Source organism: Erinaceus europaeus, chromosome 1 (assembly GCF_950295315.1).
Source record: "Erinaceus europaeus chromosome 1, mEriEur2.1, whole genome shotgun sequence".
Lineage (NCBI taxonomy): Eukaryota > Metazoa > Chordata > Mammalia > Eulipotyphla > Erinaceidae > Erinaceus > Erinaceus europaeus.
The window spans coordinates 32,320,249-32,345,296 of NC_080162.1; the positions used below are offsets into that span (position 1 = coordinate 32,320,249).

General features: G+C 49.0%; 1 protein-coding gene and 1 non-coding gene across 2 annotated transcripts in view; one reads left to right on the forward strand and one right to left on the reverse strand.

The window, feature by feature from the left end:
• Positions 1 to 1,320: 1,320 nt before the first annotated feature.
• Positions 1,321 to 25,048, reverse strand: part of NTSR1 (neurotensin receptor 1) — a 57,969-nt gene continuing 34,241 nt past the window's right edge. Inside the window, exons 3-5 of the mRNA XM_007520372.2 lie at positions 5,659 to 5,860; positions 3,284 to 3,374; positions 1,321 to 2,325 (exon numbers count right to left, since the gene is read on the reverse strand). Coding sequence (XP_007520434.2) covers positions 2,076 to 2,325; positions 3,284 to 3,374; positions 5,659 to 5,860 — 543 coding nt within the window. The 3' untranslated portion in view covers positions 1,321 to 2,075. The remainder of the gene's footprint in view (positions 2,326 to 3,283; positions 3,375 to 5,658; positions 5,861 to 25,048) is intronic.
• On the forward strand, positions 13,715 to 13,821 carry LOC132542805 (U6 spliceosomal RNA). The gene has a single exon (XR_009553774.1). It is a non-coding gene; the product is annotated as a U6 spliceosomal RNA (small nuclear RNA).

The window sequence follows — 25,048 nt, forward strand, 5'->3', positions numbered from 1 at the left end:
CCAGCTCCTCAACAAAGAGGCCAAGTGATAGGGCCCATGGTCTCCTTTATTGAGAGATTCTGGTTTGTTCCTGTTGTTACTGCAGGATGTGTGGGGCATGGCTGGGAGGTGGTGGGTGGGGGTGGGGGGTGCATCATTAACAACCTGGGGAATAAGACAACGGGGTTTCAGTGTCTTAACTGTGTCACCACACGGGGTTCTGGACTTCCAGAACAAATGCACGTGGGGCTGGCTGCTGGGAGTCACAGATGAGAAGGTGGGATCCAGGGACAATGAGCTGGAGTGCCATAGTCAGGTTTGGTGGCACCTGGACACATAGCCCCACCCGCACTGGAGGGATAGGAATTCAGAGACTATGTTGGTGTAGTAGCTTTGGACTTGCAGTGAGTAACCTGTCTGTATCGGGTGGAGGGAGGGTTTGGACTTTGCTGTCCATATCAGCACCCTCCCCCCCGCAAGGACCTCATTCCCTTGTCATTCTGGGCTGGCTCTTCTGGGTCACACCCAGTCCTGGCACAGGGGAGAGAATGCAGCGTTCACACCCATTTCTCAGCTTTCTCAGATGGGAAGACTGAAGCTGAGAGGAAATTATGAAGTTTCCAGGGCCCAGAACACCCTGCAGAATTTTGAGGACCTCTGAAAATGAGTTCAGAACCCCTCTGAAGTCATGTCTAATCTCTGTCTTTGCTGCAGGTTGGGGCCTGCTAGCTGAGCAGGGAGGGGCTGCATTGTTATGGGTGGGGGGGATGGACCCAGCTGGGCTCTACTGTCCTGCCCTGGGTCCTGAATCAAGGCTGCAGGAGCATTCACTGCCAGGGTCTAGGGAGGGCTGTCTTGTGTGCCTAATTCCTTGGGTTCTGTTCTGCTGAGCTGGAGGGTCTTGAGGCTGGGACAAAGATTTTATGGGGCTTACTCTGTACAGAACTGCCTGGCAGAGGGGCAAATTGGAAAGGATTGCAGATGCTGTGCTTTCAATGTGTGTGTGTGTGTGTGTGTGTGTGTGTGTGTGTATGGGGACTGAGTCCACCTGGATGCAGGGGGACTGAGGAGACTGCAAGCATAGTTTGGCTGCTGTGGAGACAGCTTTCCTGCCTGAGGTTCCAGATCTCGGAGAGCCAGCCTTAAAAGGCCAGTCTTTCCTCGAGGACCGATGGGTCTGGGGTTGCCCCTTGGGGCCTGCCCTCCCTGTTCCAGGCATCTTAGGGAACCAGATGCCTATTCTGTCTGGAGACCAGCTCCTGCAGTTCAAGGAAGCACTCAGGGCTGGGTGGTACTATCAGCTGGTCACAGCCACTGGGGCTTTACTTTGGTTGCCAGCCAGAAGGCCGTTGTCCACAGCTCCACCTCACCTATCCAGGCCCTGGGCCCAGGGAGGGGTGTCTTGGTGGGAAGGGCTGCCTGGAAGTGGCTCAAGTGGGACTGAACTTGGCCTAAATGATAGGGTGTGGGGGCGGGTAGGTGAGTGGATCTGAGAGACCAGCATGGAGGGTTGCATGTCCAGCCTCATGTCTCTACAGAACGGATTGCAAAGAGGAGGGGGAGGCCCATCTAGTCAACAGACTGAATCCTTCATTACCCTTTGACCATACCCTGGAGAGGTAGGGGCTCCCGCTGTACCTGGGCTGCCACTGTGATCAGGGAGCCTAGGCCCAGCTTGCCAGCTCCTTGGGTCTCTTCTCTCAATACCCATTAGTCTAGGATCAAAATGGCTTTTCCTCCAGTACCCATCTCTCCTTACTTAGTAAAGGCCCTTTCATAACTGGGAGAGAAATGCTTTTTTTCTTGACTTTCAAAGAGGTAAGGAGGCAGGGCTGGGCTGAGGCAAGGAAGAAGGGGTGGGGGTGAGGAGGGAGAGGTGAAGGGAGGAGTTGTGGAGAAGCTGAAAGGAAATGGGGGTCTCTGGGATTGGAGGCCAGATCCCAGGCCTCAAGAATGTTGTGGCCTCTGATCAAGCTCCTTCCAGCTCCAGATTGAGATTGCAGCTAAGGACTGGGACTTAAAGGTCCTCCCTACCCTCCTTGCTTTCTCTCCACCCCATTCCTGCCCCTCTCTGACCCTGCAGCCCCCACCCGGCCCTAATAGAGGGTTTCTCGGGTGACGTTGCTGGAGAAGGTGTGGTTGCTGGACACGCTGTTGGTCTTCCTGGAGAAGGTGGGCTTCCTCCTTCTGCGCCCCCACAGTGGACAGAGGCAGACCAGGGTGGACAGGAAGATCTGGCGGAAGTTGGCGGAGACGAGGTTGTAGAGGATGGGGTTGACGGTGGAGCTGACGTAGAAGAGGACGTTGGTCAGCATGTAGAAGTAGTGGTAGAAGTCGTAGAGGAACCTGGGCAGGGACAGCATGTTAGGACACTGGGCACACAGAGCTGTGGCCAGCTCCTGGCTCCCATCACTGAGACCTGGTGTTTACAGACAATAGCAGAAACTACCTGCATAACTTTGGACATGGTATAGGCTCGTTAACTTCCAGGGTTCCTCTCTCTCTAGTGGCATTTCTTTTTTTTATATTTATTTATTTATTTTCCCTTTTGTTGCCCTTGTTGTTTTTCATTGTTGTTGTAGTTATTATTGTTGTTAATGTTGTTAGATAGGACAGAGAGAAATGGAGAGAGGAGGGGAATACAGAGGGGGAAGAGAAAGATAGACACCTGCAGACCTGTTTCACCACTTGTGAAGTGACTCCCCTTGCAGGTGGGGAGCTGGGAGCTCGAGTCTGGATCCTTACTCAGGTCCTTGAGCTTTGCACCACGTGTGCTTAACCTGCTGTGCTACTGCCCGACTCCCTCTGGTGGCATTTCTAATGTCTCCTTGTCCCCGTAGGGATTGCTCTACCTTGCCATCCTGAATACTCCTGCTGCTCCTCCATGCGTAGAGCCCTGGCACCCAGGGCTGAAGGGCTGAGCTGAGTTTGAGCTCAACCAGCCAGGCAGGAGCCACCTGAAACCTGCAGGACAGGGTGCACCCACCCTTGACTTGCTTCCTCTCCTCACGGGGATCTCACTCCTTCACCAGGCAACTCCAAGTCTTTGCTCTTGCAGCTTCTCATCATCTCACCTTTGTTGTCCCCATGGTTCCTTGAACCTGTCTGAAGCCAGCTCATAATATGCATTCATTCTTGTCATAACCTGTTCCCTGGTCGAATGGCTCCTTGGGCATGTGTCCCTTCATGGTGATTACAGGTACCTGGGAACCTGACTGTATCCTTACCTGAACTCGTCCTTCCAGCACCCCTCTTCCCCTGTCATACTTTCTGAGGCGTGCCCTGGTCACACCCCTGTACTCACGTGGTCCAGTGATTTTCTGAAATGTAGCAGAACATAAGGCGCCGCACATGGTAGGGCAGCAAACAGACGACAAAGGCCACGACCACTGCACCTGAGGTACAGAGACAAAGGCTCAGAGACTGAGAGATGCAGGACTCAGGGAGATGGGGATCAGAGACAGACAGAGGTGGAGAGGTGGGTCAAGCATGTGAAAGACAATATTCTGTGGTCACAGATGGGAAATTTAATATTTAGATGATCTCTACCTAGCTGAAATCTCTGTCAAAAACCCAATGACAGATTTTGCACAAACAGGACAACTCACTGAACATCATCTCCAGGACTTTTCATCTTCCCAAACGGATACTCTGTAGCCATTAAATACTCAGTTCCCCAGCCCCTAGAACCAACCTTTCCGCTCCTTGTCTCTGTGGATTTATTTGATGACTCTGTAGATCTCATCCAAGTCTTTCTATGTCTGACTCATTTCACTTAGTTGGGTGTCCTTACGGTTCATCTACGTTGTGGCATGTGCCAGAATTTTCTTCCTTAAAAAATTGTTGATTTACTTGCTAACACTAGGGAGACAGATTGAAGGTGGGGGCAGGAAAACCAATGCTGCAGATCAAACACAGGACTTCATGCTTTTACATTCAGTGGTCTGGCCACCTCCTGGGTTGCCTTCCTTCCTCTTAGAGACTGAATAGTATTCCCTTTTCCTCTACATTTTGTTTTCCATTCATTCATTGATGGACACTTGGGGGGCTTCCACATTTTGGCTATTAAAAATAGTACTACTACAAACATGACTGTGTAAGTCCTTACTTTAAGCTCTTTATTTTAAAAATTATATTTATTATTATTTTATTTAATTAATTAATTTTTTATTTATTTTTACCTAAGCACTGATCAGCTCTGGCTTATGGTGGTGTGGGGGATTGAAGCTGGACTTTGGAGCCTCAGGCAAGAGAGTCTCTTTGCATAACCATTATGCTATCTACCCCCACCTTGCTTTAAACTCTGGAGCATTTACCCATGAATAGAATTTCTGGGTCATGTAGTAATACTTTGCTTAATTTTTTGAAAGGCTGTTTTTCATTTGGGCTTAACCACTTTTACATTCCTGCCAACCATACTTTTTAACTTTCCAACTTTTCCATATTCTCTTTAAAATTATTTTCTGCTTATTTATTTTATTTTCTAGTAGCTGTCCCAGTGAGTGTGAATGGCAGTTCACTGTGATTTTGATTTGCATTTCCCTGGTGATCAGTGATGCTGAGCATCTTCTCAAGTGCTCATTAGCTGCTTCCATTCCTTTTCCCTGAACCAGCTCAGAATTTTTGTCAGCATCCTTACCATACACCCTTTGCACAGGCTGTGCCCTCTGCCTGCAGCTCTTAGTACTGATGATATCAGCTGGTTATCACCCCTCAGCAAGACCCTCTTGGGAGCCTGGCAGTGGTTCAACTGGTAAAGAGCATAAGCTACCATGGACCAATTAATCATTGCACAAGAGTTCAGGTTCAAGCCTCTGGTTCCCACCTGCAGGGAGCCAGCATCATGAGTGCTGGAACAGTATTGCAGATTTCCTCTCTCTCTCTCTCTTCCCTTATTTCCCTTTGTCTCTGTCATAATTTAATTTGAAAAAAAAAAACATATCTTGGCTGCCAGTTCTAGTCACAGGGTTTTATTTTGTTCTTTGTGCTTCTCACTGGATGTGTCTGATGTATGTATCTTTTTCCTTTGGTGAGCTGTGCTCCCAGTGGAATGTGTGGTTCGCCCTTCCTTTCTTTCTTTTTCTTTTTCTCCTCAGCTCTGTGAGCAAGATTCATGATCCAAAGTCTGTGCACAAAACCTGAATGAATGAATGGGGGTATGAACAAATGAGTGAAGGAATGAATAAATGAGTGAGTGAGTGAAGTAATGAACAAATGGAATGGATGAGTGAACAGATGGATAAGCTACCAAGTTTTTAAATGGGTGGTTGCTTGGATGAATGAATGAGTGAATGAATTAATGGGCACATGAATAAATAAATAAATGGATGGCTGTGTGAGTGAATGGATTAGTAAATGAATTAAGCAAATAAACGAATGGCTGAATAAATGAACACATGAATGAGTGGATAGGTGAATGTGTGGATGAATTGGTGGATGGGTGGATGCATGGGTAGATGGGTGGGTGGATGGATGGATGGGTGGATGGAGGGATGGGTAGATGAATGGATGGGTGGATGCATGGGTAGATGAATGGATGGGTGGATGGATGGATGGGTGGATGCATGGGTAGATGGATGGGTGGATAGATGCATGGGTGGATGCATGGGTGGGTGGATGCATGGGTGGATGGGTGGATAGATGGATGGATGAGTGAATGAAGGCCCAGAGGTTACATACGTAAGACATGGACACCATGCCGCAGTGCCTGGACTCTGCTGGGCTCAATGGACATGTTGAAGGAATTGTGCTGATCCCCAACTGTGCACACTTGGCCCTGCTCGGCTGCCTGACGGACCATGACAGTCAGCTTATTGGCGATGATGGTGTTCAGGACAGAGATGACCACCATGGGGAACACAAAAGACATAAAGGTGTTGATCTGCAAAGAGAGAGAGAGAAGGAAACTGTCAAACACCCTAACCACAAGTTGCTAAACCAAGATCTCTCTCAGGATGGCCAACGCCATGGCCCTTATGCTGCTCACACTCAAACTGAATCCCCTTCCTCCCACTTTCCCATTGCATCTGTGCATGGAGAAAGACATCCTGTTGGCACTTGTGTCCATATCTATCTCTGTTTCCATGCCATTCTGTATCTGGAGAAACTGAGTCCCACAGAGGCTTGCCATGCCCAGTGGCTCAGAAGTGGCCAAACCTGGACATGGACTGACATGTCTGAGCAGAAGCCTGTGGCACCAGCTTTTAAGGCCACTTTGCAGGGCCTGGTCCAATGGCAGTGACATGGAGTTGTCATGGAGCTGGTTCTGGAACCAGCATCTCCTCCAGAGACAGTGGAGTAACTGGATGGTGAAAACCCATTCTTGGCTTGAGGTCATGCCATTTTATAGCATGCTGCTCTGGTAATGGAGAAGCCTTGCTCATTCCATTTCTTTTTTAAATTTCTTTATTGGGGAATTAATGTTTTACATTCAACAGTAAATACAATAGTTTGTACATGCATAACACTGGTCTGCAATTAATGCTCCTTTTGTTTTAGCTTCAAGGAAGAGACTGTTGGCATTTGTGACTGTGATTCCATTAGGAAGTTCCAGGGTGACTGCACCAAGAGTTCTCCTGCACCCTCCCAGTGCCTCCTTGCCCAGGCTTGTCCTTAAGCTCTGAGGGTGGAGCTAAGGGTTCTGCCTGGAGGCCTCTTCAATACACAGTGACGCCATGGTTAGGGCAATCCTGCTCTGTTCTGCTAAATCTACAGTGCCCACAGAGAACCAGACAGTCACCTAGAATGGTCAGAGATTCAGAAAGTTGCTGGGCTTGCTCCTGGGCATCTGAGGCGAAGCAGGGCAGCCCTGTATGCCAATCTCTTTGGGGGCACTGGCTGATGTCCCTCTAAGGTCCTATCTACTGATTTACTTAGGAGGGCTTCCAGAAGGCAGTGCCCTGAGTGAGCCTCTAGTTCCTGGACAGCATTGGGAAAGTTTTCTGGGTTCTCCATTGGATTGGGGGGTGGGCTGTGCAGGGAGGACTGCAGGAGGCATGCAGGACCCAGGAGACAAACCCATTCCTTGTGAAGCACTTAAGCCTGGATATAATTTAAACAAAACAAATATATCCAACACAAAATTTAAAATGTCCAAATATTTATTTAAAATACCATACCTTGCTGAGCATGCAGTCAAAATAACATCTTCTGGGGGCTGCAAGCCATTAGCCAGGGCTTGGCCCAGTGGACTGTGGGTTCTGACCCAAGCTCAGCAATGGACCCTCCTCCCCCAACAGGAGAAACCCAGCCCTTGAGGCTGAGGTTCTGAGCAGAGGGGAAGGCCCTGCCCATAGACCTACCCTGCCTAGAGGCTGGGCCTGGGGCCTAGAGATGAGGTTCAAGCCAATGCTGGCTTCCCTGGAAAGGGGAGAGGGTGGTGGGGGAGGGGGTTACCTTAGCTTCCCTCACCCCTCCAGTCTGAAGTTGTGGGGGTGCTGGGAGACATGTTTGACCTTTTCTTTTTTTTAAAAAAAAATTTATTTATTCCCTTTTATTGCCCCCCTTTTTTTTGCTTTCCCCCTTTTGTTGCCCTTGTTGTTTTTTTATTGTTGTTGCAGTTATTATTATTGTTGTTGTTGTTATTGATGTTGTCATTGTTGGATAGGACAGAGAGAAATGGAGAGAGGAGGGAAAGACAGAGAGGGGGAGAGAAAGATAGACACCTACAGACCTGCTTCAGCACCTGTGAAATGACTCCTCTGCAGGTGGGGAGCTGGGTGCTTGAACTGGGATCCTTATGCCGGTCCTTGTGCTTCACACCACGTGCACTTAACCCGCTGTGCTACCGCGCGACCCCCTAAAATTTTTTAAATTTACTTTCACTTAATGAGAGAGGAGAGAGAGAGAGAGAGAGAGAGAGAGAGAGAAGAGATACCAGACCACTGTTCAGTTCTGGCATATGGTGGTGCTGGGGATTGAACCTGGGACCTCAGAGCCTTAGCCATTAGAGCCTTTTTTATATCTTTTATGCTATTTCCCTAACCCAAGACATGTTTGACCTATGGGGTTTGCCTGCCCTTGCCAAGGCTCACAGTGTGAATGGGTATTCAACCCATGCCCTCTTTTCTGCATTCTACTCCTACTTCTGTGTAAAGGGGAGCAGTTGACTCCCCAGCAGTAAGCAAAGAGAAACATATCTTCTAAGCACATGCAAAGTCCTCAGAAAATGCCGCAAATGCCTCCAGGAAGGCAAAGGCTAGACAATGAGACGCCAGGTCCTCCCTGGACAGGCTCGTAACTTGAAGGACTGTTTGACTGTGCATTCAGTCCCAACAAAACACCAGGGCTACTGGGAACAGACAGACTGATTTAAAGATCAAAAGGAAAAAAGCATTTAATGATAGCTAGGATATTTCTGGAAAGAAAAGGTCAGACCAGTACTGAGACTGGGAGGCATCAACCTAGACTACTGGAATATTCTGAGAAAAGAGGCTGGCTTCTTCTAGGCGATAAGGAGGGCAGCTAAGTCAGAGGGGGAGTGTGGTAGGCAGGCTGTCTAAGTCAGCGGGCAGGTGTAAATAGTACCAGTGTGTGGGGGGAGAGTCAAAGACCCTGAGGGTCTGCAGCTTCTGTTCATCTGGCATCAAATCCCCTTCTCCATCCAGCTAGAACCACCTGAAACCTTCCAGTCAGTGGCTTTCCCCCCTCTCCACACCATCCAATCAGCACATTTCAAAATACTTGAATGGAAGGGGGTCTCACTGGACAAACAGCAGGCCAGTTAAACATGATAGAGTCATCCTTGCACCAATCATGTCTGTTTAATGAGGGGGCGCCCAGGACTTACATTTTAGGAAAGAGACTATCTTTTGGGGAGACCTGTTGATGGAGGAATTGCCTTTATGATGGGGTCATTTTCTACCTCAGGGGAGGATCTGCCTAAGAACAAAATCAGCACAGGCAAAAGGAGAGTGTCCCAATGACATACTTACGTAACAATGACACCTGGGTGCAGCTGTGCCCACCCTCCACACTCCTGGTCTTTTTGTCTTTCTTGAGCAAAGTAAACATCCTTTTATTTTCCTGAAGACAATCCCAAATAGTTCCTGGCAACTGCCTGAACTCATAGAGATTTCACACCAGAAAAATCCCAGACAGAGTAAAATTAAACCTACAAGGGGTCATGAAATAGCTTTCTGGATACAGTACATTTTATCATGTGTGAGGCGTTGGGTTCAAGTCCAACATCACATGGAAACACCAGAAATGGTATTGGGGAGCACCATGGTACTTTTTTTCTTTTCTAAGTAAAAAAGAGAAAAATGGTCTCAGGAAGCTTCTCAGTGATATCACACATTAAAATGAAGAAGGAGAAGGAGAAGGAGGAGAAAGAGAAGAAGAAGAATGAGAAGAAGAAGAAGAAAAGGAAAATCCACATGACTAGTAATAGATTTCATGGGAATTTTGCATTTTTTTTTTTTACAAATACTATTGGAATTTTTAAAAATAAATTAGGTGGTAGAGGCACTGCAATATTGTTGCTAACAATTTAGTGATGGGTACACTGGGAGGTGGTACAATGGATGAGGTGTTGGCCTCTCATGCATGAGGTTCTGAGTTCAAGCCCAGTATTGTATGTGCCAGAGCAATGTTCTGTTTTTCTCTCTGTTCCCTCTCCCATAAATAAATAAGCAAATCTATTAAAATTTTTAGTGATGAAAAGATTTAATTCTTTCAGCCTATTGAGATTTCCTGGCTCACTTAAAATGTTACTAAGCTGAGTGATAGAGCATAGGCCTTGGATGTCTTGCTCTAAGCTTGATCCTTTGTACTGAATTTGCTAGTCTGAGTGCTCCTCCGATTCTCCCCTTCTCTCCCATAAAAATAAATCTTCAAAATGTTAAAAAAAATTAAAAAGAGGGCTTAGGGGACTGGGTGGTGGCATACCTGACTGAATGCACATATTGCCAGGTGCAAGGACCTAGTTTCAAGCCCTCGGTCCCCACCCGCAGTGAGAGGGGTGGGGTAGCTTCATGGCATGAGCCATGAAGCTGTGCTGAAGATGTCTATGTTTCTTTCTATCTATCCCCTCTTTTATCTCAGTTTCTTTCTGTTTCTATCCAATAAATGAATAAAGAAAATATAAAGTAAAATAAAGAGGGCTGGGGAGATAGCATAATGGTTATGCAAATAGCTTTCATGCCTGAGGCTTGGAACTCCTAGCTTTAATCCCCAGCACCACCATAAGCCAGAGCTGAGCAGTGCCCTGGAAAAAAATAATTACTAAAACTGGGTCTTCTGCTTCACTGATCCTTAGACAGTGGGGACCCTTAACACTTAACCCTAACGCTGAACACCAGTTTATATGAGGATAGTTTGGTTCTGACAAATGAATGGAAAGGCAGATTCATGGAGTGTAACAGAGGCCAGAACTGTATCCTGGAGGAGGAGGAAGAACTTGACTTCAGAGTTAGAGACTCTGAGCCCAGACCTCAGCAATAGGCGGTGACCCCTCCATCCCAGAGCCCCAACTCTGTCCTAAGAAGACTGGCTAGGCATCCTCCACCTTAGGCCTAGCCTATCAGTGGGTGTGCTCTACCCACACCAGGCAGCCTGCTTGGGGGAGGCAGGACCTCTTGGTACCAGACCAGGTGACATGCTTGCACAACTCCCTGCTTCCTCCCATCTCTGGGCTCTGAACTGAAGAGGGTGAGGCCCAGAATGGTCAAAAAGACTGACATGTGAGTGTGCCTGTGACTGGAGGGTTTCAGCTCTAGGGCAGGGGTGTGGGCTGAAGCCTCAGGCTCTTTCTAATGGCTTTCTAGTTATCTCACTATAGCAGGGAACAGCCAAGGTACTTCCTTAGGTGCTGACAGCGTTGTCTGTTCTCTCTGGAGTCCCGGTTTATAACTGGGAACAAGGGAAGCAAGCTGGAGAGTGGGGCTTCAACTGGGCAATCAGGAGTGGGGTGCTCTGTGGGCACTGGCCGTGGGTAGTTATATCTGAGGGTCTGAGGCCTCTCTGTGCTCCAGTACTGTGACTGTATGGGGAAGGTGGAACATGTCTAAGCAGTAAAGAGGAGGCGCAGGAGCTCTTAGAGGGCAGCTGGAAAGGGTTGTGGCTCTGCCCAAAGGGGAGAACTGGCTTCCCATGGTGGAGACAAGAGTGGGGGAGCCCCAGGGAAGAGGAGGAGGAGGAGGCTCTTGCTTCCAGGCAGCTGGCTGAGGTGTTTACAAATTCATACCTGCTAACAGGTGGGGGTGTCAGCTCCAGATACAACAGTCAGCCCAGGGCAGGATTTTGGCACCTGGGGATCCTCTTCCTCCTTCAGTGGAACTTGTTCCTTTACCTTCCTCTGCAGAGCAATGGCTTGCTTCCTATAGGACCACTTTCTTTCAACTTACTCTCACTGTGCAGAGATAAAAGCAACAGCCCCTAATTCGGAGAATTTCACAACCAGCCTGGTGAGTGGGAAGGTGGGAAATATTGTTCAGGATGTTTGCAAAACCCAGCAGCTTATCAAACACCATCTGAGGCTGCTGGGGGAGGGAAGGGCAGAGAAGAAAGCCTCTAGTCCAAACCCTCCCCACTACATTCCTGGCTGACTGACCTGGAAGGGAACTCCCACAGATGATTTGGCACCCTCTTCTCCCAAGGTGACCTTTCTTTCCTTCTTTCCTTCCTTCCTTCCTTCCTTCCTTCCTTCCTTTAATTCTTTCTCCCTCTCTCCCTTCCTTCTTCTTTTTTTAAAAAAGATTTTATTTATTTATTTATTAATTAATGAGAAAGACAGGAGGAAAGAGAGAAAGAACCAGGTATCACTCTGGTACATGAGCTGCTGGGGACTGAACTTGGGACCTTATACTTGAGAGTCCAATGCTTTATCCACTACTCCATCTCCCAGATCACTCCCATCCTTCTTTTCTTCCTATAAACATATTTATTTAATTTGCATAGAGACTGAGGTTGAGAGGGAAGGGGGAGGGGGCGCAAGAGAGCTGCAGCACTGTTTCACCACTTGTGAAGTTTCCCTCCTGCAGGTGGGGACCTGGGGCTTGAACCTAGGTTCTTGTGCACTTAATCAGTTGAGCTACCTCTCAAATCCTTTTTAAAAAAATAAACAAGTAAATAAATAAATATTTATTTATTATTGAATAGAGACAGGAGGGGGAGATAGGGAGAGAGAAAAGAGAGACACCTGCAGCCCTGCTTTACTACTCGTGAACCTTTCCACCTGCAGGTGGGGACCAGGGGCTTGAACCTGGGTCCATATGCACTGTAATGTGTATACTTAACCAGGTGCACCACTGATTTTTTCCCCTTGAAGCCTTTTTTTTTCTTTTAAAAATATTTATTTATTTACGAGAGTGAGAGGGGGGAAAGGGGGGGAGAGACAAAGAACGAATCATCACTCTAGAAAATGTGGTGTCAGGACTTGAACTTAGGACCACATGTTTGATAGTCCAATGCTTTATTCACTGTGCTATCTCCTGGGTCACTAGAGGTGACTTCTTTTTAACCTCTAGGACAGAGTTCGTGCACAACAGAGCACTCTTCAGACCCAGGAGCAATGTCCTGATTTCTCATAAAGCCTTCTCCTCCTCTCTTGGCTTGCTTGGAGCAGAATAAAGGTGTCAGTGAGGTCATAGTCCCTGTGTATCATTACCTCTCAATGTCATCTGGTTTAAAAGATTCAAAAACCACTTGAATGCCCTGAATTTGGGTGGTTGTTGGTTATGTGTATCTATTCCATGGGATGCTTTCCACATGTATGAAGCTAGTAGGGTGGGCTGGGATGTCGGGGTAACAGAAGAACAAGCTCAGAGCAGTGGTGAATCAGTAAAATAAGCAGATGACTCTAAACAGTGGTGTTCTCAGGCCCAAGAAAATCTCTGGAGAGTGGCTTAAGCAGTTAATCAGGCAGGGGTTGCAGGGGTCACCTGGTGTGAGTCCTGAAGGTAGATACAGCAATGAAATACATGGAATGCTCAGGTTGTGTTACTTCAAGTGTGTCCCATTGTTAAACCTTGGGTTCAGCACCATGGACAGTGATACCTGCACTGGTAGGCAGGGAATTAGGTGGGAACCCCAAGCCAACAAGGGTTGGGGCCATCAGGAGCATCAGTCCACATGCACACCCTTCCTGTCTGATGAGTGGCAGGTAAGCAGCCTGTAATCTTGGCAGGAGCCCCCAACCAAGGATTGTCCCTCTTCCAGCATCTCTGTACACTAGGGTCTTTGCCCTCCTGGGCTGTTGGAGTCAGAGACAGCATCTGAGAGTGACCCTGGTGCAACACACACTCCCCTGCCCCCAGCAGCATCCGATCTGGTATTGGCTGTGCTGCAGCCCTGGCACCAGTCAGGCTGCTAGGAGACCAGCAAGTCAGTCCAGAGGGCCTCAATTAGATTAGAGAAATGGCCTTCCAAATACTCTGTTCCCTCCACCTGTGGCAGGGGAAGTGTCTTCCAGGAGATGCCAGATGGGACCCCCTTCCCTTGCCAGCACAGGGTGGGGCATGAGGTCCTGGTGGGGGTGAGCTGTGCATGTAGGGTCATTTTATTAGCAGCTGTGAGCACAGCAGCTGGGGTGGTGAGTTGCTTTTTGGTCATGTCAGCAGCTCTCCAAGCTGCATGGATGCCATCTGCACAATGAAGCTGGCCACCAGCGTGTGGGCTGAGGGCCTGTTTGCTATTTCTTCAAATATCTGTCAGTTAGAAAACCCACGAGACTGTTCATATGAGTGGGACATCTGCTAAGTAGCCACAAACAGGGCTTTAAAAGCTCCTTGACCAGGTGCTTGCTTTGGCAGCACATATACTGAAATTGGGATGGTACAGAAAAGGTTAGCATGGCCCCTACACACAGAGGATATGCAGGTTTGTGGAATGTTCTATATAGTAAAAGGAAAAAAAATCCTCTATGGGGTGACAGGGAATAAGTAGGGGACAGGTGGGTGAAGTCTGACCCAGGCACAGCCCCCATGACTCTGTCTAATGGCACTGAGCCAGGAAGGTGTCTTACTGTCATTTTGTGCCCTGGAACAGTGGCTCCTATGGGGGGGTCCCTTGGCTCTTGTCCCTACTCACACTGATATTGCTATGACCATGTCCTAGCTCACAACAAAGCCTATCTTGCAAGTGTGTGTCCTGGTTTGACTGTAAGGGATTAGAAGCAGCTCTATTCCACTTGACATACAGTGTTGGAGAGACACTGCCTATGTTCTTGACAAGCCACGCCATCAGAAAGGTCTGGGGGGGTGGGTGGGTATTGGGCAGTAGCGCACTGGGTTAAGTGCACATAGTGCAAAGCATAAGGACCCATGCGAGGATCCAGTTCAAGACTCTGGCTCCCCACCTGCAGAGGGGTTGGTTCCTAAGCAGTGAGGCAGGTCTGCAGGTATCTATCTTTTCCCCTCTTTATCTCTCCCTCCTCTCTCAATTTCTCTGTCCTATCCAATAAAATAATGGCCTCCAGGAACAGTGGATTCATAGTGCCAGCACCAAGGCTCAGCAATAACCTTGGAGGAAAAAAAGTTCTCAGGTCTGTTCCAGGTAACTTGGATACCTGGTGTTTATCAAGATCTCCCGGGTCACATGGAGATTGGGAGCAGGTTCTGAGGGACTTTCTGCAAAGCTTGGCTGTGACTGAGGGTAAGGTCCGGTAAGGTTGCGGCTGAGGTCATGCTGCTGGGACCCAGAGCTCCACTTCAGGAAACACATCTGGAACAAAGCCCAAGTGTCCAGCTGTGAAGCTGAGGCCTGGGCCCTGTGGACTCATCTGTATCTGTGTGACTACCTTCCCTGTTGCCAACTCTCCATATTCCTGCCATCACTGGTAGCTTACTTTCCACCCTACAATTTCTGTGCTTCCTCACCATGTAATTGTTTAATGAATATCTTCTCCCCTCCTGATTTTGAAGTGACTGTCATTGTCAGTGTTGGTCACGGTACTCCCCTTGGACAGCTGGCTCTGCTGGCTCCAAACCAGTGCTTGGCTCCTTTCAATAGAATCAGTTCCTTAGGTGGACCTGATTAGAGCAGACACAGAGGTGGGTGCCACTGATAGAAGTTGCTCATGAGCCCTGGAGCCCTGGCAGGGGAGGGAACTCACCCTCATCCTGCCAACCTTTGACTGGTTTCTTCCCAGGCTGAGTCTGTGCTCTGGGTTTAGTCTCCAGGAAGCTTCAACTCCACAGCCAGGCAGCCAGTCCTTCTAGGGCATGAGAAGATGAGGATTAGGAGCAAATCTCCTTAGAAAATATGATCTGGGGCTGGCAAAATAGTTCACTGGAGTAGTGTGCTGCTTTACCATGTGTGAAACCCAGGTTGGAATTCACCCCCCCCCCCGCAATGAAGAAAGCTATAGTGCTGTAATTTCACCCTCTGACTTTATGTCTCTATAAAGAGAAAGAGAGAGAGAGAGAGGAAGGAAGGGAAAACATGGTGTGTTCTGTGTACCATGTCCCCACTTGCACCCCACAAATGCAGGTGAGCTTGGCTACAGGCTATAGACTAATATATCAAGAGGAGACTCGGGTATACCCAGATGCCCTTTTCAAAGCACATGCCCTGATTCCCTCCTGAGTGGCCCACAGGCTACCAAGAGATCTCAGGACAGCATTAATTTCCATTTTGTTCTTCTCCTTCACATAGCTCTTTGCAACAGTGCACTGGCCTGCCTTCATGTGTCTGCACTTGAGACTTGCAGGGCCACCTGCTCAGCTGTCTGTGGGGACTGCAGGCCTGACCCGCTGCTTCTGGAGCCTGTGTGCAGAGGTGGCCCAAACTCAGAGCCCTTGATCATGTCCTTCTTTCACAGGCCTGCTTCCTCTCTACAAAGGGGGCTGGCTGGTCCCCTAGGAGGGCCTGACCCTTGGAACTAGGGCAACCCCGGCTGCTGCCTTGAGAGAAGGGGGCAGAAGTGTCCCCAGGTCCAGGCCAGCCACAATAGTCAGGGCAACTTGCCTTCAGGACCTGGCTCCATTGGGCATGGCTGCGGTGACATTCTGAGTCCCAGCAAACGGGAGGGGCTGATTAGCGGCAGGAGATGCTTTGCCCTTGAGAGCTCAGCTGAGCTGCTCAAAGGTACTGCTGAGATGTTCTGTGTGTCTCATCAGTGCTATTCTCCTGAGGGAACTCAGGAGCAGCCGAGACAATTTAAAGAAATGAGATTCAGCCTCACTGTGACTCAGGCTGTCACTGCTTGTAGTCAGGAGACACCAGAGATCTGGTCTCGTTTCCAGTCTTGAAGCCACAGGGTTGAGCAGGCACTGGCCCTCATCTCTTAGAAAGTTCCAGCATTACCTGAATGCACCCCCTCTCCCCACCTGGATTTGCTCAGCTGCTCTCTGCCCCACCCTCTGAATGCCTGTGGCCAGGCTTGCCTGCTCTGACCTACACCTCATCGGAGTATCTGCTACATGGTGAGGGACTCTGCACAGACAACAGGTGACAGTGACCATCATGACACAGGTCAGCAGGAAGTGTGATCTGGGGGTGAGCAAGGGGGAATTTTTGGGAGAGATCATTGTGCAGAGACCTAAGAGATAAGAGGCAGGCCCCCTGGGTCAGGAGAATGGAGGGGAGGGCTTGTGAGATGGCAAGATTTTGTGGGGGACAGGTGGCTTAGCACAGCACAAGGTTGGGGGTGTTGAGACCATAAAGGGCATGTCTTAGGGCTTAAAGAAGGGTCTCAATATTTCTAGCCCCAGAAATAGGATAGGACATAGGAGCTGGCTGCAGCCACATTTGCATATTCAGGAAGTCTCCCTGCAAGATGGAGGAGAGAAGGGAATATGCAGGGTGATGGGGCAGGGCCCATGTGGGAAGTATGTGGGGAAAGGGTAGAGAGGGTCCAGCTAGACTCTTGCCTCCCAGGGCCCCAGATGGTATAACTGGAGGCCCTGGTGGCTCTGCTACATGGTTCCAGCTGTGCTGGCATCTCTGCTACCCCACATCAGGGGTCCCCTCAAAGCCTCCCCTATCACAATGGAGCCTCTCCCGGAAGCACCCTGGACAGAGGCTCTTCCTGTGTTCTGGAACAAGCCCACCATCCTGGCAGCACTGGTTCTCTCATTCTCTCCTCAGTCAACAGCACCCCCTCTGTGACTCACAGGGAACGGGATGCTGCACTTCAGCTGAGTCACAAAGTCAGTGCAGCCCAGGGCTTCCTCCAAGCCTTTCCCAGCACAGCTCTGCTGGCTGTCAGAGTGAGGAGATACATCTCAGACAGACAGAACACCTGTTAGTATTTTCCTGACCTGTGCTACACCTCTCCTGAGAGAGATGCCCTTGGCTTAGGTACCCCTCACCCACAGCACCACCATGGGCTGAAAGGGAGCCCAAGATGGTAGGTAGGGAGGAGGGGTGCAGCAGCAGCTCAGTCTGTGCATTGGACTATGACTTGTTTCAGAATGTGCAGTCTGGCATGCATAGGAATCTCCTGGAAGGTCTCATCCTTGCCTCACCACAGAAGAGGGGCAGAAGGGAACCTCTGATTTCACACTGGCTTATGATATTTTAAGATTATAGGAGCACTGTCATGCCTGTGTGTGTGTTTGAGCTTATACATCTCATCATATCTATCACCAAAGTTTCTGCCATCAAACCAGTCAAAACGCTCCACCAAATCCCCTGGGGGCAGGGGGATTTTCTCTGTCTCTCTCTCTTTTTTTTTTTTTTTTTTTTTTTTTTTTACCAGAGCACTGCTCAGCTCTGGCTTATGGTGCTGTGGGGGATTGAACCTGGGACTTCGGAGCCTCAATTCTTTCCTTTTGTTTCCTTTTCTTTCTATCTCCTTTTTCTCTTTTCTCTTCTTTTCTTTTCCTGTCCCTGGAAGAGGCTCATGAGCAAATCTGAACATTGGCCTACTTGTGGAGATCTCCAGTCACACACAAAGAGAAGTCCTGGCACTCTGCTGCCCACCCAGTTTCAATGGACCATGGCAGAGAAGGAACCAAGCTGCTGGTGGGAGTGGTGTGCAGACACCTCTCACGGGAGGATGAGAAAGTCACCTATGTGACAACAACTGTCTTGTAAATCGTTAGTTTCTCCAATAAAACATAAAAAAAAAGAAAAAGTGAGCCCTGGGCTGCTGACATGGGTGGCTGGTCCTTCAGGAGGCCAGTAGTTTGGTGATGTTGACCCCATAGTCATCAAATGGGTCATGATGCTGTTGTTCTGTGTGTGAACAGATGCTGTGTGTCTGTGGGTGCTATTTGCACCTCCCTGTGTGTGCTGTTCATGTCTGTATGAGTTATGTATCTGTGCACATATACTTCGTGTATCTGTATGTGTAGCCCTGAGTTGGAGTGTGTGTTTATTGTTTTATTTTTTTTCTACCAGATCACTGCTCAGCTCTGGCTTATGGTGGTGCAGGGGATTGAACCTGGGACTTTGGAGCCTCAGGCATAAAAGTCTTTTTTTTATAACCATTATGCTATCTCCCCTGCCCATGTTTTGTTATTGTATCCTATCCATAACAGAAACACCACAGTTGGCCTGGGCACCTCAGCTTCCTACACAATCACCACCTCAGATACCACCTGGCTCAGTCCTGCCTTGTGTGTGTGTGTGTGTGTGTGTGTGTGTGTGTGTGTGTGTGTGTGTGTGGCTGATGAGACCATGTCAGGTGGGTCCTTAGGTCCTGAAGGGTGTCTTGGGTGCTACTGGCGGGGCCTTAGCACCTCCCTGGAAAGACTGATCCACTTGAGCCACACAATCTTCATCCTGCCCTTCCCACCCTCCCTCACCCCCACATGCTGCCTAGGAGCCAGAACAAGCCCTCCCTCTGGTGAGTGCCAGGTTCATAAGGGCCACACATTGGATTCTGTGAGGGATGAAAATTAACAGGTTTAGATGGCAATTACCAGGCTCTGAACATTATTTGATGTAACGAAGAAAACAGTCAGAGGTTACAAATCAGAAATTCAGACCTTGTTTGGAGACAACTTTGAACCAGAAACAAGAACTTAGCTAGAAACTGGCTAACAATTTTTCTGCCTCTGCCTTTCTGAGTATGGGAGAACTCCCCCCATCCTTGGCCTGAGGCCATGGGTGCAAGTGCTCACCAGTTTATTTTATGTTTTACCCGCTACAGTAGAGGAAATGGAATGTCTGTATCTCCCAAAATTCACAGGTTGAATTCTAAACCTAGTGTGATGGTTCTGCGAGCTGGGGCCTTCTTGGGGTGCTTACATCATGGGGGTGGAGGCTACATGACAGGATTAGTGTCATTATGGCAGGAGCCCCCTTCTTATCTGGTGCCTAGATAGCTGCCTCTCTCCAGAAACTGGTCAGCCAGGACTGTGACCTGGGACCTCTAGTGCCTACCTAGCACCGAGCACTGGGGCAGCTAGTGTGCAGGCAATCAGGTGTGCAGACACTGGGGTCCCTGGCCCTGTGCCAGGTTACAGGTCACTGCCCCTCTGGGAAGGTTGTTCCCTAGAGCTGGGCATCTCTTCCTGGGACTGCTTCCCTCTGCGTCACTCCTCCACCTACCTAATCTCCTTCTGGATAATGTACTTGTCACAAAGACATAATTGATTCATTTATTAGATGGGAATGCTTCTCAACAGTAACTACGGGCTTTTTGTAGCAGAAAGCCCACAATACAACTGAACCGCCCGCAGCCTTTGAGGAAAGCAAATGAGGCATTCATCCTTCCCTGCCGACCAGTGGGGCCCCACCTCTTCCGCCCGATGTATCAATTAAAGTCATTTGCATAAATGTGAATGGGGCTTTCCAGGCCGCTAGGACTGGCTGGAGTACCCAGGTGCAGACTGGACCACACGGGGACAAGCTGAGCTCTCTGATGCTCTGCCAGGGATCACCTGAGCATGGAGGTGGTGGCAGAGGAGCAGGCAGTGTATGTGTGTGGGAGGGGTCTGCTTTTCTCTTTAGTGGGCACTTGGCCAGTTAAGTGTATGTGTATGTGTATGTGTATGTGTATGTGTATGTGTATGCTTAGGGTGGTGTGTGTGTGTGTCTCCTGGGCTTTGGCCTCTGTTCCCACACAGGAGGCCCACACCTGGTCTCTGCAATCACTTAGTCACTGAACTTAAATACAAGAATGAGTGCATGAATGAATGACCCAGTCACAGCACTGAGTCCTACTCAGCTGCTCTCACAAATCATGGTGGGGCTTACAAACAGTGATGTGAAGACTTATTCCCCTGCTAGGAGTCTCCCTCATCAGCTGACACCCCAACTTCCAATGACTGTCTAATGTGGCATGCCATCCTGTCTCCCCAGAAGCTGGACCACTAATTATAGGCCACTGTTTGGGTCCTCCCTGGGCTGGTCAATCAGTGGCGCATCCTAGAACTTCTCTCATCAGGCTGGAAAGCAGAAGTGGGATTCAGGACTGACTCCTCTGGGGCAGTGGCTAATGTCCTGCCTGGGAGAGGAGCAAAGCTAGTGCCGCTCACTGCTTCATTCTGCCATAATCGCACCCTCCCAGAGCTCTGACTCAAAAGGCTGATTGTGCAGAGGTGCCTCTAGGAAGCCTTGCCACGACCGAGGAGGCTGTTTGCCTGTTATGACTGAAAATCAAGATTCATTTTCCCCGACAGAGCTCAAGACATTCACACTTTGTTTATGACATTTAAATTACTTGGAATTTGCAAGTCCGATGTTGGCATGAATATTTATGATTGCAAGATATCCCCAAGCTCCTAGGACAGGGCAAATGCATTCACGATGTTATTGCTCTACTCAGGGATGTGACCATTGCCACTGACCTCCATGGTGGCTTCTCACCAGAGAATATTCCAGAATGAAAAAGCTGCCTGAACAGACACCCTTGCCTCACCATGTGTCAGCAGCACCCTCAGATAGAGTCACTACACTGTGACTGAGTAGCGCTGAGTAGTTGTGAGGTTTTCAGGTGGAGGGCACCCTGGAGGAAGCCAAAGTGGGTGACATAAGCATCTGGGGGTAGATGAGAGCCCTAACCTTGCTTCTGTGGGATGGAGGATCAATTCTGGGAGAATGTAGGGACCAGTTTTAGACTCATGTTGACACACGTGCTCACAAGCAAACATACACGCACACAATTTGCAAAACATAGGAACTGTGTGGAGCTCTGTATAGATGGTGTGGGGCTCCCTTGGGTTCCCAGGGCATGCTCTTCCCACAGTCTCACATGGTCCTCCTCATTGGGTGATGGACATGGAGCAGGGAATAATGGGCATCTGCTCCCCACTGACCACTGACCCAGCCCAAGCTCTGCAGCCCATCTGTGAGTACTGAGCATTTCGGGAGGCTGGAATCCCCCACTTGGGGGAATGTCTGACTTCCTGTCGTAGTTTCATGGTGCAGCTCCAGAAGCCACATAACCCTTCCTGCTTGAGTACTTCTGTGAGTCAGAGACCCACTAGCATGGGGGTGATTAAAAAATATTCAGGTCTGAGGGAAGCTACCTGTAGAATCTTAGACCACTGACCCATGGATGGGAGCACCTTTAGCAGAAAGAGCCACAGGGCAACAGCCTTTGCTCTATAAAGCTGATGCTTTGCCTTCCTTCGGGTATGCTCCAAGTAGCCAGGCCAATGCATTTCATCGTCATGGTGATGAGATGAGGAAACTTAGGCAAAGAAGGTCTCATTACCTGGCTGGCAAGAGCAGAGGGGACCGTGCCTCCTGGCTCTTACCTGCAGTTCAGTGGTTCAGGACCCTGGGACCTGGCAGACTTGCTTCTGGGCATTTGCACTCACTATTCTCTAACTGTGACCAGAGATGATACAGGGACATACTGTCTGCAGTCACCCTCAGAGCTCAGTGCCTCCAAGTAAAGAATGAAGCCACTGGAGAGTATTCCATCTGGGTGCTCTCTTCTGACGTGGGCCTGAAGAGAGCAGTTCTGGGTTCTGTGGGGGCCTGTGGGACTGGCCCCATTTATACAGAAGAAAAATGGCCATTCAAAATCCACCGGGAAAGAAACCACAGTCTCTGAGTCAGCTCATCCTCCACACAGATTCTTCCCTGCTTTCCTGTCTCTGAGAAAGACTTGAACGAAGAAGGTTTGCTGTGCATAGTACATCATTCTGTCATCGTTACTGTCATCATCTCCTCCTCCTTCTCTTCTTTTTTTTTGCCTCCAGGATTATTGCTGGGGCTCGGTGCCTGCTCTATGAATCCACTGCTCCTGGTGGCTAATTTTTTCCCCTTTTGTTACCCTAGTTGTTTATCGTTGTTGTTAGTTAGGACAAAGAGAAATCAAGAGAGGAGGGGAAGGCAGAGAGGGGGAGAGAAAGATGGACACCTGCAGACCTGCTTCACCACTTGTAAAGTGACCTCCCTATAGGTGGGGAGCTGGGGGCTCGAACTAGGATCCTTACGCCGGTCCTTGTGCTTCGTGCCATGTGCACTTAACTCGCTGTGTTACCTCCCAACCCCCCCTTTTTTTCTTATAACCAAGGTTATTACTGGGGCTCGGTGTCACCACTGCGAATCCATTGCTCCTAGCAGCCATTTTTTTCTCTTTACATTTCATTTGATTGGGCAGAGAGGAATTGAGAGGGGAAGGAAGAGAGAAAGGGAGAGGGAGAGAGAAAGATAGAAACCTGCAGATCTGCTTCACTGCTTGTGAAATGTCCAGCCTGCAGGTGGGGAGCACGAACCCCAGTCCTTGAGCATTGTGTGCGCTGAACTGGGTGCACCACTGCCCTGCATAGTCCATCTGCTTCACAGCATGGACCACTGTGTGGAGACAGAGCCCCAGGACTGTTGAGGAAAGGAGCCAAGGAAGCCACATTTTCTTCGGGTATTACTGAAATAGAAACAGTTTGCAGACAGGATGTTGAAGAAAGAGTTTTCTGCTGTTTTTAGAAACCAAACAGTAGAAACCTGCAGAGATAAGCTGGTGTGGGAGACAGAAGCTTGGTTTCCTCAGATAGTGGGCATCTGTTTGTCCTTCCCATCTGATAAGCATCTGCCTTACAGATTCATATTGGGAGCTAAGGGTCATAACTGCCTTGCTTGGCTTTATCCTTGTTACTGAGGATGGCCACATGGGAGTTGTGAGGTTGACAGATGGAGTGCTTCCTGGAGGAGGTCACAATGGGGAAATACAGACATCTGGGGGTAGGTGAGAATATCAACCCATTGTTATGGGGTGGAGAACAATGCTGGGAGAATGTAGGGACCAGACATTCACCTTTTTCCCCAGACTTGAAAGCTGACTTGACTCCTTCTCCAGGAAGCCCTCCCAGTTACTTCCATCATTCTTTCCCTGTCCTTATAAGAGCATGGGAAAGGTGCGCATAACAAGATATGTCTTGCTTTATCCTCAGATGGGCTATGGACTTGGGGCAACTCTGGGACTGTGCTATAGGGGCACTGTTTTTTTTTTAAAGTTATCTTTATTGGATAGAGACAGCCAGAAATGGAAGGGAAGGGGGTGATAGGGAGAGAAACAGAGAGATACTTGCAGCCCTGCTTCACCACTCATAAAGCTTTTACCCTTGCAGATAGAGATTGGGGGCTTGAACCTGGAACCTTGCACACTGCAATGTGTGCACTTAACCAGGTGCACCACTGCTTGGGCTCTGCAGGGCCTCTGTTTTTATGACATACTGTGGGCAACACGGGTAGTGTGCTCTAGCTAGCCCATCACAGCACTAGGGTGCCCAGACCACAGGGCACAGCTGCTCTGTTCCTCAGCTGGCCTCCCTGCCTTCACCCAGCAGCCAAATCTGCTGGTCTGAGACACCACATCTCCTGATTCCTAGGAAGGACCTGAGTGTCATGCAAAGTGATCTGGGTGACTTCCTGGGCACCTGTCCCAAGCTCTGTCTCTTGGCTGTGCATTGGGCTTCATGAAGTTGCTGCAGATCAAGTGTTTTTGAGTTATGTGCTATAAACATTTCCTGAGCTAGAGTCAAGGTCTTGGATCCTGCACTTCTCCCTGGGGATTCTCTCCAGCCACTCTGGACACATGTCTTGGTGGGGACCCATATCCAGCTGTGTCATCTGTGCCTGCAATAGCCACTCTGCCAACTGGGGACTCAGCTCAGTAACTGGAGGGGTACTGGTTAGTTGTCCATTGGACACCTGTGACATCTGTGTGAAGAGTGCAGCAGTGAGGCAGACCCACTATCCTGGAAACACTTTACCAGGCATGACAACGTTTATTTTGGTGACAGAGATGAACTGTTCAGGCCTTGCTTTTCTGGCACTTGGACCCCTTCTGGTTTGGAACTTGCTGTGATCCCATCCTCCAGCCCCTGCTGTACCCACCACCCTATGCAGAGATCAAGGGATGGTGCTTGTGGCCCAGGGCTGGACTGGTAAAGTGCTAAGGTAGCTGCAGAGGGTTTGCAACACACAGTAGTTGTCTGCGGTGACAAGTCTGTGGGATTGGTTATGGGCAGAACCTGGACTTTAGGGTACTTCCTGTTGGTATGATTCTAATTCTGCTTCTAAAACCCCCTTTTGTTTCATTTGGTTTAATCCCCCCTGCTTAACACTGCATTCTATTTACATAACCACTGTATTCTATTTACATAACCACTGCAGGGCATTGGTTTAATCCCCATTGGTTCATGTGTTTTTGCTCCGCCCCCTCTCCTTGTCACACCCTGATTTTCACCAGTCACTTTTCTCTCCACCCTCTCTACATCACATCCTGTTTACACCCTACTTGGCAAGTATATATAAAGACAGCATTGTTAGTTTTAGTTTTAGTTTAGCTTAGCTTGGTTTAGATTGTGCTGCGTCCTGCATGAATAAAGAGATATTGCGTACAGCTCAACCATGAGTCCTGGGTTGTCTGTCTCCGCTTGTGAAGCCAGCCTGACACTTCCTTTATGGGTTCCCAAGGAGGCTCTAATGTCATCTGATTTGGCTTCACAAAGTGATACTTCCCCACTAGGCTAGAACCTGGGGATTCCAGAAACCCCCAAATCCTCCGGGACCAAGGTACATTGGAGAGACTAAAGTTTCCACCACATGCAGTGATCCCTGCAGGCCTGGCAATGAGGTCAGTTTCCCTCTGGACCAGAGGACACATGCATAGCTACCTGGTTTCAGAGGAGTCTCTGGTGGTGTGATGCGACACTGGTTTAGTGTTGGGTAGCATGCCAGCTCCTCCTGACTTCTGCTTAACCAAGCACCAGTATGCCTATCT